The sequence below is a fragment of the Ascaphus truei genome, chromosome 12 (genome assembly GCF_040206685.1).
Source record: "Ascaphus truei isolate aAscTru1 chromosome 12, aAscTru1.hap1, whole genome shotgun sequence".
Lineage (NCBI taxonomy): Eukaryota > Metazoa > Chordata > Amphibia > Anura > Ascaphidae > Ascaphus > Ascaphus truei.
Window position 1 is genome coordinate 15,717,226 of NC_134494.1, and position 15,780 is coordinate 15,733,005.

The following is a 15,780-nucleotide window of genomic DNA, read 5'->3' on the forward strand; positions in this document are numbered from 1 at the left end:
ATGGCTGTAAGAGGTGCAAAGCCTGTCAGCACATCTGTACCACTAAAACATTCCACAACTGGGATAAGTCTCGGACTTATCAAATTAGAAAATTGTGACGGTGCTCGACTCCAATCAGGAAGCGGTTCCGCAGGGCTGAGGTAAGGATGCAAATAAACAGACCACAGCCCAGGGACAGAGTCCTGTAAGAGTATCCGTAGTCGGTATGGAAGCAGGGGTTAGGGCTGTCGGCAATGGTGCAGAGTCCAGGGTACAGGCAAAAGGTCAGGACAGGCAGAAAGCAGTGAGGTCGGGGTCACGGTCCGGGGTCAGCAACAGGGAATCCAAATAGGTAACAGGAACAGGCGACAGCATAGACCGACAGGAGCTGCAAAAACACAGAACTTTGCTCGGCGACTCCCACCAGGAAGTGCAGCCTAAAATAGCAGACTGCCAGTAACCAAAATGGCCAAATTTAACATAACGGGCAGACAGCCTGGGAAACACGAACTGGCAGCAAAACCCGGCACAGATTGAGCAGAATCCTTACAGTACCCCTCTCTCAGGAGAGACCTCCGGGTGATCTAAGCCGGTTTGGCAGGAAATCTCTGATGCAACGCCCGGACCAGTTTGAGGGCATAGACATCCCTGGATTTGATCCATGAATTCTCAACTGGTCCATAACCCTTCCAATGGACCAAGTATTGTAGCCCGCCACAGGATCTTCGGGAATCCAATATCTGGCGTACTTCAAATTCCACCTGGCCATCCATCAAGAATGGTCTAGGAGGAGGGGGAATAGGAGAAGGGGAGGTGTTCTGGACTAAAGGCTTGAGGAGGCTTGAGGAGGGAGACATGGAACACTGGAGGTATCCTAAAGATAGCCGGAAGGTCCAATTTGAAGGCCACCGGGTTGACCTGTTTCAGGATTTTGTGAAGTCCAATAAATTTGGGCCAGAGTTTGAAGGAAGGCAGTTTCAGCCAGACTTTATCTCCCACTTGAAACGGGAGGGATGGACATCAACGTTTATCCACCTGGGTCTCTTGCTGAAAGGCAGCTTTGGCCGGATTGGCCTGGATCTTCTTCCATAGTAATTGGAGTTCTTGGATTTTATTTTCCACTGCTGGAACTCTGGAGAAAGGACTGGAAGGAGGAAGGGCAGCAGGGTGGTACCCGTAGGCACAGAACAGAGATTCCAGTGTGGAATCGTGTTTCATGGAATTGAGGGAAAACTCGGTCCACAGGAGCAGATCAACCCAGTCATCCTGTAGTTAAGATGCAAAACATCACAGTAATTGCTCCAAGGACTGTCCAGCCCCTTCTGTGAGTCCATTGGACTGGGGATGGTAGGAAGAAAAAAAATGAAGGTAGATGCCCATTCTTGACAGGCTTTCCAGAATCTTGAGGTGAATTGGGATTCGCAGTCCGAGACCATAACAGTCGGGACCCCATGAAGGCGAAATATCCCCTTAATAAAAATTTCAGAAAGTTCGGAGGCTGTAAGTAGCTTCCTGAGAGGAACAAAATGGCCTTGACGTGTAAGGCGATCGACTACGTAGAGTATGCTAGTCATATCCCTGGAGAGCGGCAATTCCTCGACAAAATCCATGGATAAATGGGTCCACGGACGGGTGGGAACTGGAAAGGGTTCTGCCTTGATTTCTGGTTCCGAAAGGGGGTAAGTGCGGCCTCAAGGAGGGGTGGCCTCTGGGAGCAGGTCGGTGGTACAAACGTAAGATCGGTGTGGCGGTAACTTCTCTGCCTGTTTTTTGTCGAATGCATCGGCAAACTCCTGTTAAACTGGAAGGCATGACAAAGAAGTCTCCGTGGGTGGTCGAACCCCGGAAATGGTGCAAGACCTCGGAAGACAAGATACATGGCAATGTTGTCCCCAGGCTGTCACTTTTCTGGTCGCCCAATCGATCTTGGGGTTGTGGTGTCGCAACCAGGGAAGGCCTAGGAGCACTGGAGTAGAGGGAAACCGAATGACATAGAATGAAAGTGTCTCCTTGTGGAGTGACACCAGCAAAGGATTAGTCTCAAGGGTGATGGTCCCAGGTATCACAAGTGTTACATCAATGGCCACTACCGCTACCTGGGTCTCCCTAGTATGGAGGGGAATGGAGTGGAGGTCCGCAAATGTGTGATTAATGAAATTCCATGCGGCTACTGAGTGCACAAAAGCCTGAGTGAAGATGGAGGTTGGTCCCCAGGAGAGTGAAACCGGCAGGAGGAGCCGTGCAGGTTGAGATGGAGATGAAGGAATAGAAGAAATGCCCAGAGAATATTCCATTATCTTTACTGGGCACTGGGGTTTCCCTGATTTAGGACAATTTCGGGCACGTTGAACTTTGAGCCCACAATACAGGCACAGCCCCCTGTCACGTCTCCTAGTTCTTTCCTGCTCAAGTAATTTTGTATCACCTAATTGCATTGGTACCTCATCTAGGAGAGGTGCAGGAATAGGCGTATTGAAGTGGGGAACAGGCCGAATTATTGACGTTTTTGAAAGACTGTCTCGCTCAGTCTGCCGTTCTCGCATCTGAAGATCTATTCTGATATAGAGAGCAATCAATTCCTCCAGATTTTTAGGTGTGTCCCCGGCAGGTCAGTTCGTCCTTTAAATACTCAGAAAGCCCTTGCAAAAATGCTGCCAGCAGAGCTTCATTGTTCCAGCCAGTCTCCGCAGCCAGGGTACGGAATTCAATGGCATACTGGCCCACAGTACGGGTTCCTTGCCGGATTTGCAGAAACAGAAGAGACGCGACCGGGAGAGTCAAAAACTCTGCGGCGTCATTTAATCAGTGGGGATTCCTTTTCCCAGTGAGAGGAGGCCCAGGCCAAAGCCTCGTCTGTCAGTAGGGAAATTACGTATGCTACCCTGGATCGATGGGTGTAGAACATGGAGGGCTGGAGTTCGACTGGATCAAACACTGATTCAAAAATCCTCTACATGTCATAGGTCCCCTCCATAACGTAGAGGCGTTGGGATCCGTGGTTCCCTGGGCGTAGGAGATGACAGAGCTGGCGCTGGAGACGCTGCCAGCAATGGCGGTGCAGGGGTAGAACCCACCTGGAATGTATCCAACCGGATGATGATGGTGATGTCCTGAAGTCGGCTAGAAATGAGTGACAGCTGTTGTTGTTGCTGAGCGAGGTGTCTCATGATCTCCTAGTAGTTCCCCTTGAAGAGATACAGCTTGCGTCACCTCCAGCGGTGTCCATGTTTGGCCGAGCAAAATGTGACGGTGCTTGTCTCAAATCAGGAAGCTTAGGTAGGGATGCAAATAAACTGACCACAGCCCAGGGACAGAGTCCTGTAAGAGTATCCGTAGTCGGTATGGAAGCAGGGGTCAGGGCTGGCGGCAATGGTGCGGAATCCAGGGTACAGGCAAAAGGTCAGGGAAGGCAGTAAGCAGCGAGGTTGGGGTCACGGTCCGGGGTCAGCAACAGGGGATCCACATAGGTAACAGGAACAGTCGCAGCAAAGACCGACAGGAGCTGCAAAAACACAGAACTTTGCTCGGCGACTCCCACCAGGAAAACTAACCAATTACAGGTTTTTACTGACGGCGCATGCGTGTGGCAACGGAAGGGTTAAAGCAGGCGAAAAAAAAATCAATTGGCGCCGCTATATATACTCACTCGGTGCTACGGGACACCCCCCTTCTACTGGCCTTGACAAAGCGTTCTCCTTGCGAAACGCGCGCGTCGGCACTTCTGACCACGTGCACGCGCAGGGCTCATTATTTGTATCGCAGATATAGGCTCCACACGGGAGTACTTGAGCTGCCCTGCTCCTGCACAGTTCATGCTTCTGATTACGACCCGATGGTCCTATGGAACTCCTCTCCAAAGGGGGAGATTTATATTGAAGGCACCTATGGTCTCAGTACCGTGTTACTCGGCATATATATATATATATACTCAGTTTACCTGTATACCCCCTGTTCACTGCATGTATTCAGTATGATCTGATATCAGTCTACCATTGTCCTGTGCAGTGTTCCATTGGTATACTAATTGTCAACAAGTCTTTATAAGCCTATTCTTGGGGTATTATCCCTGTTACAGGTTATACTGTGGTGTTTCCTTCAGGGAGTTGATTATAAAACATTTATCAACCCCTGAGGTGCCTACCCAGCCCATGAGTATATTCACATTGTACTATTGGCTACAGGCTTCTTTATTTAGAGAAGTCTGCTTCTACTGTCTATAAGGCCCCGTTCACACAGCGCACTTCGCGACGCTGCGTCCGCGCCTCCGTCTGCTGGGCGATGTGTGATCATCCCCAGCAGACGGAATGATGGGCGGGCGGGAAGAAAGATCCAGCGGTTCTTATAAAGTTGAAAACCACCAGATCGTAATTACATGGGTTTGCCAATTACTCAGAACAGTCTCTTTTTCACTTGCAGAAGCCTCCCCCGGTCCCCTGTCTCCACAGAAAGGCAGAGTCTCAATTTCAGCAGCCAATCAATGTAAACGTCTGGACATTGATTGGCTGCTGAAATTGACGTCACGCTGCTGCAGCCGGAAATCACAGTTTCAAAAGACTCCCGCGACTGCAGCAACGTTGACGCCGCACTTTGCAGCCAATGGTAGTTTCAATACTGAACACTACCATTGGCCGCCAGGAATCAGTGACGAACGCGCGTGCGCACGTCATGTAGTGTGCTGTGTGAGCGGGGCCTATCAGTGTATCGTTTAGATGCGGTCTCCTTGGTTTTCACTTAGGAGTTCCAGCAGTGCTTCAATTAATTACCCAGCTGCTCATTATCCGGCACACCAGTGTCTGCACAGATCTATCAATTCGAGATCCGTGCTCACACGATTGTGTACAGTATTTATACAAGTGCATTTATCTAACCTCATACGGTTAACAAGAACATATTTTATGTGTAAGCAATTATCTATATTTAAGATCTTTGCTCACACGCTCGCTACAATTGGTTCACCCTGATCCTATAGTGTTTGTGGTAATCTGACACTTCAGATCATTACTGACACATCGTGGACAAAGCTTATCCACCATGTACTGCATACACATGTTTACCTACTAACTAGGTTTCTTTCAGTGCACCAATTAGTTATTCCTGTCAGCTGCTGGCATTTTAATCATAGTATTTTAGTAATTATCTCCCTCCTTCTCCTCACTCCCCTGGTGGATTTCTTCTATAATTGATATCACCAAGGACAGGGTATATCATTGTACACTGAACCTAGCATTGCCTGTAATCCGGGGTTTCCACACTCCTACTGGATTCACAATGCGCTATTTAATTGTTTTTTTTATAGCCCTATATTTTATCGTTTGTTTCCATTGAAACTTATTTTAATTCACACACTAATCGTCCACTTGGATGAGAGTGCTACAAATTGGGTTTCTTTTTCTCCTTAGTTGCTACATTATTTATTACCCAATTAGCACCATCACCCTTTCCAGCATCATTATTAAGCTGAAGCGGGGGTTTCTCTATAGTTTACCCTCTTTACATTACAAACCAATATATCTGCTTTACATGAGTGCTGTCCTCTGATTTCATGTGAACGGTATTGTATGTTTATCTATTGTTTAATGTATAGCTGTTATAGGGAGAGATCTCGCTATGTAGATATAGATATAGATATCTATCTATCTCTATCTATCTCTATATCTATCTATCTCTATCCCTTGTCTCCCCACTGCTGGATGGAGCCCTCCTAATAATCTCCCAGGTACTGCGGTTACAGTCTCTCTTCTCCGCGATGCTCCAACACATTATCTGATTTCATCCTCCCATCTTACTTTTGGTCGTCGTCTTGGTCCTTTTAATTTCCCTTGGAATCCAGTTGAGTACTATCTTTGTCCAAAGATGGTCATTTCGTCTTGCAATATGTCCGGCCCACAGCTATTTTAATTTCTTCAGCCATGTGATGATGACACAGACTTCTTTGGTTTTGAGCCCATTCATTCTTCGTCCTGTTTCTTCAGGTAATACATAATGGAAGCATACATAGTTACATGGTAGTTGCATAGTAAATGAGATTGAAAAGAAGACATACGTCCATCAAGTTCAACCTATGCTAAATTTAGGCTGCTACTTTATCCTATATTTGTACTTGCAGTATAGTGATCTAGAGGAAGGAAAACAAAAAACCCCAGTGACATATCATCCAATAATATCTCATAAGGGGGAAAATAAATTAATTCCTGACTCCAAATATTGGCAATCAGATTATTCCCTAGATCAACATCCTTCCCATGTTTACCTATTTGGCATATCCCTGTATACCTTTCCTTTCTAAAAGATGTGCAACATTTTTTTGAACATATATATTATATATACCACCGCAGTCTCCATGGGTAATGAATTCCACATTTTAACTGCCCTTACTGTAAAGAACCCTTTCCTATGTTGCTGGTGAAATCTCCTTTCCTCGAATCTTAAGGGATGACCCTGTGTAGTTTGTACTGCCCTTGGGATAAATCGTTCTTTTGAAAGATCCTTGTATTGCCCCCGAATATATTTGTATATAGTTATCATATCCCCTCTTAGACGCCTCTTTTCTAATGTAAAACAATTTAATTTAGCAGCGTCTCCTGATAAATCAGATTACCCATCCGCTTTATTCATTTAGTGGCTCTTCTCTACACTTTCTCCAGTTCCCTAATGTCTTTTCTAAGGAGTGGTGCCCAAAATTGTACTCCATATTCTAGGTGTGATCTACTAATGCTTTATAAAGGAGCATAATTATGTTTACTTCCCTTCCATCCATTGTCCGTTTAATGCAAGATAAGATCTTGTTTGCCTTTGCAGCTACTGCATGACTTTGGGCACTATTGCTGTCTACAAGCACTCCTAAATCCTTCTCCATCAAGGATTCCCCCAATTTATCCCTATTTAATTTGTAAGTCGCCTGTTTATTCTTGTTTCCCAAATGCATAACCTTACATTTATCTGTATTAAACCTCATCTGCCATTTACCTGCCCAAGTTTCCAGTCTCTCCAAGTCCTTCTGGAGAGAAATTACATCCTGCTCTGATTCTACTACCTTACCCAATTTATTATCATCAGCAAAGATGGAGACTTTGCTCTCTTTGACAACTTCAAGGTCATTTAAAAATCTCTCATCTCTCCATCTGTCTGGAGCTTCTGAAGTATCTTCGCATTTAGGTTCCAAGTTCACATCCATACATGAGCACGGGCAGAATACACTGGTCGAAAACGTTCTTATTGAGGCACAGTGGAAGGTTCCCTTGAAATATTGTCTGCTTTCTTCCAAATGCACTCCATCCCATCTTCATTCTCTTTTTGATTTCATTTAAAAGGTTCCAATCAATTGTTTGCCGGCCAAGGTAGACCTAGTCTTCGACTTCTAGTTCTGTTCCATTTATTTTGCAGACGACACATTTGTTGGATATCACTTTTGTCTTGCTGAGATTCAGACGGAGGCCCACATTCTTGCTTCCGCGAGTTCTCCAATTTGTTCTGGTGGCAAGTGTTGCTGTGAAAAGCTTTGGTAACATTGTGTCTCCCTGTCGCATTAAGGACCGCTGAGGTGTAGATATAATCAAATGCTTTTTCACAATCTACAAATCCTAAATTGAGTGGTAGATCGTATTCATTACTTCTGGAACTCCCTTCTTGTACGACTTGGATGTGCTCCACTGTGTTGTATCCACTGCGAAAACCCGCTTGTTCTCTAGCCTGGGCAAAGTCCAGGGTCTGTTGTTGCCAATTTTAGTGAGTTTCTTCGTAAAAATCTTGGAAGTGATTGGAGGTCGACAGATTGGTCTGTAGTTCTTGAAATCTTTGTCTTTTTTATTGTGGATGAGGATAACGAGCATTTTTCCATTGTTCTGGAATTTTCCGTTTTTTTTCAAGCAGCATCTAAAGAGCTTTTCCCCCATCTGATTTCAGTTGTAATTCTATCTTCCCCGGGAGCCTTCCCATTCTTCATGGGTTTTATTGCCCTTGCCACTTTTCTGGAAGGATGCATGGTCCATCAATAGTGGTTTTTTCTTACTCTTCCTCTGCTGAATTATGTTGTGCATCATCTGTATTCTCGTACAATTTCATGTAGAAATCCGTGTATTTCTTCCCCCTTCCACTCACTCTCACACCATTTATTTCTTCCTACTCGCTCTCCCCCCATTTGTCATCGTTTCGTGACCGGCGGAGGGGAGCTGGGGCCCTGTGACCAGATGTGAAAGTTGAAGCCGACATCTGGGCGGGCCCAACTTCAGGCATCGGCTGCATACATGGGGAGGTTGTTTAGAGGGCACCACAGCCGAGGAGAGCTTGCACACGGCAGCATATGGTGGCCCGAAATGGGAGTTGGGTCTGTCTTTTGGGGGTGGGCCAAATTTCCAGCATCAGTTAGGCTGGGCCACAGGAGCCGTCGGGGCCACTACACTTGTTTTTGCTCTCCTCCCGTCGGCGGCAGTGTGTGTGTTATCTATATGTACAATCATCAACTTCAGCCCCTGTCGATCAACTGCTGGATGAATGCCTCCCCAATGATATTCTAGGTACTGCAGTTGCAAGCCTCTCCTACATGTTGCGCCAACACATTTTTCCGATTTCATCCTCCTATCTACTGTTGGTCTTTTGATATCTCTTGGAATCAGGTTGAGTACCATCCTTATCCACCTATGGTCATTTCTTCTTGCGATATGTCCGGCCTACTGCCATTTAAATTTCTTCTCCCTTGTGATGTCACATCCATACATGAGCAAAGGTAGAGTGCACTAATCACACACTTTTTTTTTCCCTTTTGGGGCACAGTGGAAGGTTTCCTTGATAGATTCTTTGCAAATGTGCTCCATACCATCTTCATTCTCCTATTGACTTAATTTGAGAGGTTCCCATCCATTGGTACTTGCTGGTCAACATTCTTTTTGAGGACTTCTACTTCTATTCCATTGAATAGACCTCTGGTCCTAGTATATCACTTTGGTTTTGCTGAGATTCATATTGAGACCCACCTTCTTGCTTGCATAGACAAGTTATCCAATTTGTTGCTAGAAGTCTTTTGGACTTGTGGCAAAAATAAGTCCTCTGCAAAATCGTGGATGACTCAAGTACTTACAGTTGATGTTGATTCCTTTTTCTTCCCACTTCAGTGTCTTGAACAATTCTTCAAGTGTTGCTGTGAAAAGCTTTGGCGAGTTGATCTCCCTGTCACACTTCCTTGCTTATCCTTAACTTGCTTGTGTCTACTTGTTATGTAATGGTTGATGTGGCATTCTCGTAAATGTTCATTTAATAACCTGAATGGACGCTTCTTCAACACTTTGTCGTCTGAATGCATTTATACAACTGAAAGTGGACACAGAATCACATTTTTAGTAATCTATAAATCCTAAAATAGTATTAATTACTTTGAAATCTTCTTGTACAACTTGGAAGGGGTCCATTGCATTGTATCTACTGCGAAATCCCGCTTGTGTTCTAGACTGTGTATACTTTCTCCATATAGATCTATATAGATGGGGGTGTAATCAGTACATATAGGTAATCTGTGTGTGTAATCTATACACTATACAGAAGTATCCCCCTCTGCCTTTATCTCTCTCATGCAACATATGATAGGAAAGTATTAGGAAATAATAAGCCCCTGAAAAGTGACAGGTTGTGTGTGATGACTGAGCTTAAAGAAGAGAAGAGCTGTAACCTGTCCTTTCCGGGCTGCTTCTTGAAGGTATCACATGGAATGTCTCACTCCGGCTCTGAACGCTGTCCCCGTGGATGAATGGTTCTGTCCACAGTGTGCAGCGGCTAATCTACCCGCAGAAGGTAAATGCACATTCACCGTCGCCTTACTGCTTTATAGCTTTCTTTTATTATAATGAGGGGGTCCTCTAGGATTGACCCTTTAACCCACTAAACATGTCGCGGTCATTAGGTCTCTTTAATCCTACATGGGACTAATTAAAAAAAGTTTTGAGGAGAGGATAGTTACACACATGACATCCAAAAGGTTCTCGGACCATTTATTTGTATACAGAAGACAATAATAGCACATTGTTTCGGGGTAAAAGAGGTAACCCTTCAGGTTTGTGTGGGACTGACCCTTTATTAACTCATTAAACATGTCACTGGTCCTTCCTGTGATTGCACTTTTAAACAATTACAAGAATGTTGCAGGCACTAAACTTTTAATAAAAGCTCCATCTCGTCTGCATGTTTGTTATTTTTATTCTAAAGTTCTTCCTCCTCCTGGATTCCCTCCCAGATATTTTCCTCCTTACCGGTTTTTAAATTTTATATTGTAATCCTAAACACAAACCAGAAGTGAGCATGTCGGCCGATCTGCTGTTCTTCAGAGATTTATTGGAGGAGCTAAGGAGAAGACCCTTTGTCTGAGTCTCCCTGAGGTCTGCATAGAAACCTTTCTCTATGGAGCAAGTTAAAATAAGCAGCAGGAGTTTCCATGTGGGGACTCGACTGCAGGTTTTGGACCTTTTTAAAAAAAAATAAAGCTCCTTACAGACTAGGAAGAAAAAGATTTAAACTCTGCTTTAAAAGAGCATCACATTGAGCTTGCTTTCAGGAAAGATCCATTTTTTTTGGGGGGGTGGAACTGCAGTTTTAATCTGTGAATGGCACACAACGAGCTACTCTCGCCCTCTCCCACCTTCACACTTCCTCTCACCCTCACTTTCTTTCCCGTCCATTCAGACGCCGAGCACGTGAGCGAGGAGGAAGTGACCGAACTTCTGGCAGATGTGGTCCCCACGACCAGTCGCCTACGTACCAACGCGGTGAGGACTCGGGCCATCGCCCGCACCAGGCAGAGCGAGAGGGTGCGCGCCAACGTGAACAGGATCCGCATCACCACGGCACACAGGATCCAGGTACAAGGAGGGTAGAGGGAGGAGGGGGTCCCTCACTGTCACAAATGGGATCGGGGGGGTATTATTATCGTTTATTTGTAACGCGCTAACAATGTGGGTACAGAGACTTGTTAATTACATAGTTGCATACAAATAAGGACAAAAGGTACAAACGGATACAAAGTGGTAATGAGGGCCGTGCTTGTGAGAGCTTACAGTCTAGAGGGAATGAAGGACAATGTTGAAACAAAAGCTAAAGTGGCTGCTCGTTGTGGGATGGGGTGTCCAGCCTGACAGCTGATCCTATTAATGTTTGAAGGTGGAAATGTTAGAGGAAGATTGGTGCAGCTGTACAGCTGGTCTCAATGGGGCTGGAGGAGCGATGTAGGACGTTCCCTTTAACCATTTCGCTGACAGGGTGTAGAATAAGATCCCGGTAAGAAGAGGGGCACAGTTTAAGAGTGCAGGACATCTTATTCATAGGACACCACTCTCGTGATGTCATCCCAGGATGACTCATTTAGTGGAGCAAGCCTCTGGGGATGCAATAGCAGGAGGGCTGGTTAATATCAGCGCGCCTCTTGTGATGTCATAGGAATACGGTCCATGTATAGGAACCCACCTCTGGTGATGTCATTACATGACAACTAATGAAACCAGGATGTGCGTGGTATATTATGCGACCTTTAGCAATGTACTTTTCAGAGTTGGACTTTGAGGCCACATTTTCCTCAGCTTATATTCCCATCTTTAACTGTAACCATTAAAATGGCAGTGTCAGCATATGCTGCTATATGGCATGGTAAGTTTAACTCCTCTGCTGCCACAGGGGCATTGTGTTGCCGGCCGCTCTGGCAGTGAATGGGTGAAAATGGCAGAGGAGATGTGACATGGCTGAACACTTTGTTGCATTTCCTATGTACTCTCCCCAAGTGGGACTGCAGCTTTGAACAGGCCCAGTAACACCGCTACAAGAACCTATTGCTATAGACCAGAATGGGCATTATGTGATATGGGGTGTGTCTATGTATCGACTGACACCACCATTCATGATCTTGCTCCTCAGAACGTTCCCAGGTATCTACCATCCACTTTGCTCGATGACACCATCGAAACAGTAGTCGCCGGACTCAGCACGGCCGTCTACCAGCGACCTCTGACCCCGCGTGTGGTCACCAACAAGAGGAAAAGGAAAGTTGGTAAGTGTCACCCTGAGAGGGGAGATACAGGCATCTTCTGTCTGTGTTACCCCGTGGGGTGGAGGTACATGGTGTCTGGAAAAGTTAGACCATAGGCATCCTCTGTTTTTTCACTGTCACCTAGCAGTGGGAAGTACTGACTCCTTTTCATCTGTGACTTTCTTTTTATCGGTCACTGCCGTGGGAGTGACCGACCAAAGCTCCCTTTTATCTGTTGTCGTATCACCTTGTGGTTGGAGGCACCGAGACTTTTATCTATTTATTATTGTTTATTTGTAAAGCACCAGCACTCTGTTTTACTATTGTAAGTATATCAGTTACAAATGTTACTGACACTTCGTTCGGTTAATGCTGTCTCAGTGGAGTGTACAGAACGAAAACCAGATTGTAAAGAGTCAAGTAGAGAATTGGAGGAGAGAAAGTGAGTCGGGCGTTGCGTACAAGTTGATTAAGTAGCTTGGAGGCTGAGAGAGTGCGGTGGTTAGAGAGGGCGGCTGGGTCAAGAGAAGGTTTCTTTAGAATGGGCGTGATGAGTGGATGTTTGAAAGAAGATGGGAAGGTGCCGGAGGTGAGAGATTAAACAGGTGAGTTAGGGTGGGACTTGGTGTACCAGAGAGGGTGCGGAGGAGATGTGAGGGAATAGGATCAAGGTGGCAGGTTGTAGGGCGATATGATGAGGAGCGCTGAGACTTGGTTCTCGGTTGGGAAAATGAACTGGGTGTAGATTTCCGTGTGCGCGGTGTGGTAGGTGTTGCATGTGGAGCTTGACATGAAAAGGTGTTATGTCTGAATCTCTTGTCTGTGTAATAGGGGACAAGGTCTCAGACCATGAGGATAGAAGGGGGTGCAGGTGCGGTTGGGCGGAAAGGGGAGTTAAAGGTGGAGAATAGGCGTTGAGGGTTAGAGGACAGCGTTTGTATGTGTGAAGAAAAGTAGGTTTGCTTGGCAAGGGGGAGGGCAGTGTTATAGGACAGGATGTCTAGAACAGTGGTGCGCAAAGTGGGGGGTGCGAGATTTTCGGGGGGGGGGGGTAACGCGGTGGTTAGAGGCCCCACACTAAATTAAATGCCGGGGGAGGCGCGAGGCCTCTGTTAATCTCTCTTACCTGGTCTGAGCTGCTTCTTCGGCAACGCAGCGTCAAAGGGCAACGCGTTGCCATGCCAACGCGACATCATGACATCATATGACACCACAAGCTCAGAGCCGGGACGGGAGCAGGGGGAAAGAGCTGACAGGGGGGGCCGCACAGAAAAGTTTGCGCACCCCTGGTCTAGAATGTCACTCTTATCTAGCGCACCTTAGGGTGGTAGGGGTGGGCTCTATATACAATAGCTCGTTTCTGTTTGTCACTCTGTCTTGAAGGTCATTCAACTGACTCAATGGCCAAAGGTCTCCTCTCACTAGTAAAATCACAATACTGTAGTAAAACAAATAAGTTGATATTGAAATGTTTTATCATAATACCATGTCAGTCACCCATGGGAGTCGGTGACCTTTAAAACTCAACAGCCTCATAAAAGATGGATATGTTAAAGGGTTCTCGGCATCCATTCTTCACTGTTCACACCTCGGTAATAGCAACACCCATCTTTCTCGGATCGATTTGGCCCCCTTCCTCCAAGCCCGTTCCCTACTCAACTCTGATCTTCAGTGATGGGCGGATTATGGATATCCCAACATGTTTTACACGTCAAACAGCTTGATTTGTAATAAATGTTGACGCTAAATACGTAAAACTAAAATATATTTTTAACATTCGTTTAAAAAGTACATTTATTTTTAATAACCAGATAATTATTGCGATGCACTTAAAGATCACAATACATTTCTTAATATGGTTAGAAATTGTATTATTGGCCAACCTCCTATCACTTCTTTCCTTCTCTACTACTCTTCTTGGCCTCGCTCTGTTTCCTCTTCTCTCGCTCTATCCTCATTTCCCAGCACTGTAAGAACATTGCAGCCATAGAATCCACATTAGGACGGATGGAGTCCTAACAGGTCAGATAGAGATGTTTTGAGGTCCACAGGACAGCAGACTTCAGATCCTCCCATGTTTATCTGTGTGATTGTGTCAAAATGTGGTTGCTAGGGACAGACTCCCTTTTATCTGTCACCTTGCGGATGGAGGGACACTCGATATGCAATAGCTCACTTCTGGCTGTGTCTGGAAGGTATATCCAGGGAATAAAGGCACGGAGGGCATCAAGATGTGTAGGAAAGAGATACAAAAAATAGACCATACAGTAGTACTGTCAGACGATGTGAAAAGACAATGAAGTCCTCCAAGGGTTTTTCTCACATTTGAGTGGATAGATAAAGGCGTGTCACAATCCGTGGCAATGGGTGCTGTGATGTGGGTTACCTCAGAAAAAAGGAAAACGCATTGCGCAATAACGTACAATGACTTTATAAAAGAACACACAAGCCAATAAATGCAGACTTGCATGTGGGCAGTCCTTTCCAGCATGTGTGAATATAAAAACAGTAGACTTGATCAAGCGGAGTTCGCACCGCTTCCACGTTGCCGGTAGGATCAGCTGTTGGGCACCGGTAGGGGTTACTTCCGGTAGTAACCGCCTGGAACCTCATGTAACTTGCCAAGCGTTCCTATCTCCGGTCTCTGTGTTTCCTCTCACAGGGCTCAGGACTTGGTCCAGACTTCTGTTTTTATATTCACACATGCTGGAAAGAACTGCCCAAATGAAAGCCTACATTTTTATAGAATCGGCGTTCTAACAGTCCTATCCGGGTCTGAGTGAGATGTCCTGCAGGTCCACAGGACAGCGGACATTTAGATTGTGACATGTCTTTGTGTCACAAGATGGGTAGAGGGACGGACGCCATTTTATCTTTGCCCCCTGGTGGTGGGACTGACTTTATATTCCATAGCTCCCTTCTGACTGTCTGGAAGATCACAAAATATACTCAATGGCCATCTCTCTCTGTCCTTATACATCTGAACCCCGTTATAACACGGTGCTCGGGGTCCACATAATGAGACGCGTTATAACCGGGATCACGAAATGGCTGCCGCGCGAGGACTTACCCGGCATCTGCAGCTCTCTCCTCTCTCTGCTTCATCAGGCTGCGTCCACGTGCGCGATGCACATCTCAAAGGTTTTTTTATTTATTATTATTTTTAAATATATAACATTCAATGCTTTATTGCAAATGGACACACACACCTCCCCCCTACACTAATACTTTTAGTATACCATACAGGAATCAAACCCATGACCCTTCATACACTGATAGCGATTCTATACCTGCTACAGCATAGGATTGGTGCAGTGGTTCCCAAACTTTTTCGGTTCAAGGCTCCCCAAGGCAATCAGGATTTTTTCAAGCCTCCCCAAGGCAATCAGGATTTTTCCACGGCGCCCAAAGTAAAAACAAAGGTGTATATACATACCTAACAGTTGCAGTGCGCAGTTGGTGTCTCTCTCACACCCTCTCTCACACCCTCTCACACCCGCTCTCTCTCTCTCATACCCTCTCTCTCTCTCTCGCACCCTCTCTCTCTCTCTCGCACCCTCTCTCTCACACCCTCTCTCTCTCTCTCACACCCTCTCTCTCTCACTCACACCCTCTCTCACGCCCTCTCTCTCACGCCCTCTCTCTCTCACGCCCTCTCTCTCTCACACACCCTCTCTCTCACACCCTCTCTCTCACACCCTCTCTCTCACACCCTCTCTCACACCCTCTCTCACACCCTCTCTCTCTCTCACACCCTCTCTCTCTCACACCCTCTCTCTCACACCCTCTCTCTCACACCCTCT

The 15,780-nt window shown here is 45.9% G+C and overlaps 1 protein-coding gene across 4 annotated transcripts in view; it reads left to right on the top strand.

The window, feature by feature from the left end:
- Positions 1-15,780, top strand: part of PHRF1 (PHD and ring finger domains 1) — a 72,211-nt gene that overhangs the window by 29,697 nt on the left and 26,734 nt on the right. For all 4 annotated transcript variants that reach the window (XM_075566796.1, XM_075566798.1, XM_075566795.1 and 1 more), the window contains 3 exons: positions 9,665-9,759; positions 10,645-10,820; positions 11,866-11,998. In XM_075566796.1, the coding sequence (XP_075422911.1) occupies positions 9,665-9,759; positions 10,645-10,820; positions 11,866-11,998 (404 nt within the window). The remainder of the gene's footprint in view (positions 1-9,664; positions 9,760-10,644; positions 10,821-11,865; positions 11,999-15,780) is intronic.